This window comes from Lygodium microphyllum, chromosome 21 (genome assembly GCF_053477565.2).
Source record: "Lygodium microphyllum isolate KBCC chromosome 21, Lygodium_microphyllum_v1.1.10, whole genome shotgun sequence".
NCBI classification, from domain to species: domain Eukaryota; kingdom Viridiplantae; phylum Streptophyta; class Polypodiopsida; order Schizaeales; family Lygodiaceae; genus Lygodium; species Lygodium microphyllum.
This window is the reverse complement of record NC_141155.1, coordinates 128,509,575-128,515,104: the sequence shown is the minus strand read 5'-3', so window position 1 is coordinate 128,515,104 and position 5,530 is coordinate 128,509,575. Positions and strand designations below refer to the sequence as shown.

Below are 5,530 nucleotides of genomic sequence, written 5' to 3'. Positions count from 1 at the left end.
TTTGTGTACCTCTTGTCTATTCTTTTTCTTCTCTTCTATCTCCTATTCTCTATTTCCTTCTCTCTTTAATCCCTAGTGGATATGACCTTTTGACTAAAACCCCTCTGATAATGTTGATTTTCTAGTTGCATAACTTTCTGAGACAATCTGTATATATGATCAAATCATGTATAATCAATGGATAATTATTGTATACATATTCAAACCATGAAAGTTTAGTATAGACATTATCAAATGAAGCATAACTTGTTTATACATATCAATATATGCATAATTAGTGTATGTATAACCAATTTAGGACAATCATTGTATGCGTAACTTTATGAGACAATCTGTATACATGATCATGGTATGCATGACTTTATGAGACAATCTGTGTATGCATAGTCAGTGTATGCATGACTTTATGAGACAATCTGTATACATGATCATTGCATGCATAATTTTATGAGACAACATCAATAAATTCATAGCAAGTGTATGCATAACTTTACGAGACAATCTATATACATGATCATTGCATGTATAACTAGTTTATAATTAATGTATACATATACAAGCCATTGCACCTGGGGGGATGAGTAGCAAGGTAAATAGTTAAATACTCACTCTTAAGATAGTGGTCAACATCATTTGGGTCTTACCAATGAAAGGTATTTTTTGTTGTAGGTCCACATCAATGAAACATGCTCACACGTTCCTTTAAAGGGAAGGAGACGTCAAATTTTTTCACAAACAGAAGCCATGGTTTCTGAAATAGGAAAACAACAAATATAACTATAAATATTTTTGGATTCTAAGAGCATGCATTGCAAGTAATTATATGAATTAAATGATTTCTGCCAAGGGTAGAACATTTATGTGCCATTCAATGCATGTCTCTCCCTTTGAGGAAAGAATGCCTAAAGAAGTTATAGAGAGAGAACGTATTGACATTGTTGTAGAGAATAGAAAATAATAACACATATCAATTTATTTCACCTTTAGTGCATAGTGTTTCTTACAATTTGATTACACTCAGAATAATTAACAATTTGATTAAGTAGAAATTTAAAAATAGATAATCAATCATTTAAAAATGGATGCCCCAAAGGAGAGGCATTGAAAAATAGCAGAATGCTTATGCATGATGCATTTGCAAGAGAGGGAGAGAGAGAGAGAGAGAGAGAGAGAGAGAGAGAGAGAGAGAGAGAGAGAGAGAGAGAGAGAGAGAGAGAGAGAGAGAGAGAGAGAGAGAGAGAGAGAGAGAGAGCATACCTTTGATAGATAAGATAAAAACCTTCAAGCACGTATAAATACAAAAAATCAAGCCATCCATTAGCTCACAACAGGGAGGAGGCATGGTCTACATAGACAACATGCAAATAAAAAGATAGGCATGGCTACCCACCTAAACACTAGATGCAACAACCTGATGCAAAGAGAAGCAACCTCTTTGGAGGTACCTTGCATGTTGCATGTGATTAGCGAGAGAGACTGAAGGACCCAAAGTGCTCTATTATGGACGACTTTGGACGGGGGAGCTCCCCCACCCTGTGGAATGTTGAAGTAGGGCAGAGGGAGCATTCAATACCCCCCTTGTTGGACTTGCTAGGCACCCAAAGTGTGTAAGAGGGGGGCACCCCTTTTTGGTTTTGCCCTTCTCCTGTTGGCCCGAGCAAGTCGACTTGGGAAGATAGTTCCCTATGTGTAATGGCCGTAAAGCTAGCTCACATGTGATTATATAAGACATTCTCCTCCTTCTTTTCCCAATTATTATCTCTTTATTTTTTAAAAGATAATACTCAATACTTGTTATCTTGAATCCTAGACCCTTCATACAATTTAAATTTATTCTTTCGTGATACTTGCATACGCTTTATATTTTATATACAATCTCAAATCAAAAGTGACAAATGGTCATAAATTTAGCATCAACTTGATGAAGAGGTTGCAAGTCCTCGTGATTTAGCCACTGTTACACATCTAGTGTTTCTCAAATATTATGCTCATTAGGATACATTCAATGACAAAACCGATCATATTTTTGCGTCAAGCGCCTCAATCTCTCTCTCTCTCTCTTTTTCTCTTTCAATAAAGCTCTCTCTTTTTCCTCCACCCCCTCTCTCTTTCTCTCAACATTAGGGCCAAAAACGCTTCAAAAATGGCACTTGTAAGAAAGTGATTAAGTTGCTAATTAGTTGAGGTTTAGGAAGAATAAAACCTCTAAATTTGGTTGTCCAGATGTGATTAATGAGAGAATATTTGGTTCATTGAAAAGGTCGGCCATTAATTGCCCTCATCTTTTAATCCGGGTCAGGGGTCACCTTTTCGGCCGTTTATTGTCTTGGAACTCGAGAGATTTTGTATTTTCGAGATTTTCGTACGAACTTCGCATTTGTTTGCTCCCGCGTTTTCTTTCTATACACTATTCTCTTTTACCATTCCTTTTGCTGCACTTGCTTTCTATCACTGTGAGATTCTTGCTCGGTTCATTTGCCAGAATGTCTAGCAATACTACTTCAAATAACACAGGCGCAAGCACACGTAAATACAAGCTATCTATTCAGCTAGATCCGACTTACACATCTTGGAGAAGTATACATCATCGAGTATTGATAGATGAGATTGAAGCCAACAGGTTGCGAACACAAGGAATGAAGCATATAGATTTGTGGGTGGATGGAAATATCTATCCCAGGGATCCTTCTACAGGTAAACCACCTCCTTTTTGAATGTCCATGACTATATAAGATATGCTGGAGAAGGTTACAATGGAATGCTTGGCTACTGTATGAGGTTATACTCTGCATCTTACACATATATAGCTCAAGTGCATGAAATGAAAAAAGCACTAGAAACTACACAAACAAAAATTTTAGAGTTGACAAGTCAGATTGATATTTTGAAAAATTTTAACAATTCATTGCAGAATAAGCTAATACGCTTGAGAGAAACTCCAGTAGGATTAAGAGAGAGGAAGAGACCGTTAAAAAATATAACCAGCTTGTGTGAGAGAGCAAAGAAAAGAAGACTAAATCTTACAAAGAAATATGTCTCTAACATATTAGGCATAAATATCCGAGAGAATGAGGAAAGAATCAAACTTTTGAAGGAAACCATGAATAAGAAAGACATTTTGAGGATTCTTAAGTCACCAGAAAATGTGGATTTGAGAGGTCCAACTCTGAGAGAGTTAGTGAAGGATTTAAAAGGCACAGTGAAAGCAAATGAAATCGTAGAGACATGCGATACTGTGGGTATAAGTCGGAAAGGTTACCGTGCTATCTCTGGATTATGGTTTAAAAATCTTAAACGCAATAGGGTAACTATATTTGGATTGCCCCGAGCCCTTGCAGTTTCCACTGCAAGAATTTCCATGAATCGCAAGATTCCACATGTTTTTGGAGATTACTTTCACATCAAAAGGTCTATGTCCTATGAAAAACAAAAAAAACAGGCAATTTTTGATTACAATGAGTTTAACAATATATGGCTTGATCTAAAAAAGGTGCAAATTGCAATGGTTCACATGTATAAAATCACAGTAGAAGAAAGTTATGGTGTTCTAAAGTTTGCCTTGAAGTTGGATGAAGCACAGATTCAAAAGGGACAAAAGATGGAAAGAATTAGCATTTGCCTCATGAACATGGCATTGGACCATGGCAATGGCGAGGGCAAAGCTCCATTGCATAAGATCCAATCCGAGATGGAGATTTGGTGGATTGGTGCAGCCCAGGTACCAATTGAAAATCATCAAACGTTGAAATGGTTGTTCAACCATACAGGTATTCCAAATATCATTAAGTCTCAAAGTGAAGGCGAAATGTTGGTAGTTGATGGGGTTGGTAAATTTAATGTGGAATGGCATATGAGTGCTGATTTGAAAACTATCAAATGTATGCTTGGAATATGTAATGGTGCAAATGCAAAATATCCTTGCATTTATTGCATGGAAAGTGTTGGATCCAAAGATTGGAGTAGTTTGCGACCAGTAAGAAGAGCCCCAAATAGAGACTCTATAGATTTGAGTAAATTTAAAAACATAGAAGACATCTGGGATCCCATTCTTTCCATCTCTCTTAAGAATGTTCATATTTGTACTTTGCATGCAGAGATTAGAATAATCGATAAGCTTCTCAGGTTGCATCTTGACTATGCATATTCCATTAAGCCATTATCTTTATCAGATGAGTGTATTGATAAATGCGAGGCATTGCTATCGAAAATGGGATTTCATGGGGGCCAAGTTCGCTTGAGAAAGGATCCAATACTTTCAGGAAAAACAAGAGATATATTGGCCGATGTCTCTATGGGAGGCTCAAAAGCTAGACGATTCTTAGGAAACCATTCAGGAAAGCAGGTGAATGCAGCTTGGGAGTGTTGGAGAGAGCTATGTGACATCACAACAAATGTTGCAAGCACGCCGAGGCTTGCGTTTCTTAGAATGGAGGTCTGGATACACCTTGATGTTTTTCTGAAACTCCTCAGGCAACATAAGACAACATATACATATGCGGAAGAGTTCAAAAGATCAATCACAAAGCTTGTTCAAGCGATAAAAGAGGCATGGGGAGAAAAAGATATCACTTTTTATCTGGTAAAGTAATAATTATTTAATATCGGCTTATTTTGAAAAGTTTTTCAATTGGTATAAAATTTGTGTTACTTTGTATTGCAGCATATTCTTCATATTCATGGACCTTTCTTTGTGGAGGAGCATGGCCCCTTAGCAACTTATAGCAACCAAGGCATGGAAAAATCCCACTATCAAGCACGCACAATGTATTTTCGAGGCACAAGGCATGGGGGAGGAGGTACAAAAAGCAATGCTTTGGAGGAGCTATTCAACTGGTTTTTTCGACGACAACTTCAAAGAATGCAAATAAAAGACGGCAATGACACATGAGCAATCGCACTTTTATATATAAGAAAGAATATATACAAAGCTAGCTTTCCAAAACTCTAACATTCTCTTCCTCCTCGGGAATCTTTCCTCTATAACGTAGAAATTTTTTTCTCTTGTAGCCAGCTATAGATTTTACATCAGTTCTGCCTGCAGCTAAGGCGTAGGATGAAAACGCCAAAAAGTATCCTGCTCTAGAAGCAGAGTAACCTGGACCGTAGCCAAAAATCCTAATTGCTGCAGTCTTTTCCAAAAACATTATTTTGTGGGCATTATATTGTAATCCTGAGAAACCTAGAAGCCTTGTAAGAGCTTTAATACAAAGTATCGGCCATGCTGCGTCCTCTGAGAAACTACTATGAAGTACAAAAAAGGATTCAGGGTCAATCCTGGCCAAGTAGTGGCCGAGTGCAATGTCTTTGGTGGTGTTACTAGCAATTCTCGATCCTTTGGCACGCCCCAAGAAGTTATCTGTATCGGCAATCTCCAACTACAAATAAAACCCATACTGAATGAGCATGAAATGTAAACCTACCAATGTGTAAAAGCAAATTCAAAATTATCTTACCACTTGATTTTCATCGTACTCCAATTTAAATGGATTCCATAAATTAATTGATGATGCTGTCTCATTGGTGTTAGTCA

At 37.2% G+C, this 5,530-nt stretch overlaps 1 protein-coding gene across 1 annotated transcript; it reads left to right on the top strand.

Annotated features, from left to right (window-relative positions):
- The first annotated feature begins 3,447 nt into the window (after window positions 1-3,447).
- LOC148018540 (uncharacterized) lies at window positions 3,448-5,314 on the top strand. The gene is made up of 2 exons (XM_087662012.1): window positions 3,448-4,579; window positions 4,661-5,314. The coding sequence occupies exons 1-2, from the start codon at window positions 3,503-3,505 to the stop codon at window positions 4,886-4,888; spliced, it is 1,305 nt and encodes a 434-aa protein (XP_087518138.1). The 5' UTR covers window positions 3,448-3,502; the 3' UTR covers window positions 4,889-5,314.
- The last annotated feature ends 216 nt before the right edge of the window (window positions 5,315-5,530 follow it).

What these genes read in the sequence shown, in the direction of transcription:
- LOC148018540 (XM_087662012.1), top strand. Translation starts at nt 3,503, where the DNA reads ATGGTTCACATGTATAAAATCACAGTAGAAGAAAGTTATGGTGTTCTA. An exon ending in AAGATATCACTTTTTATCTG is followed by an intron (nt 4,580 to 4,660) that starts GTAAAGTAATAA and finishes TTTGTATTGCAG; the next exon opens with CATATTCTTCATATTCATGG.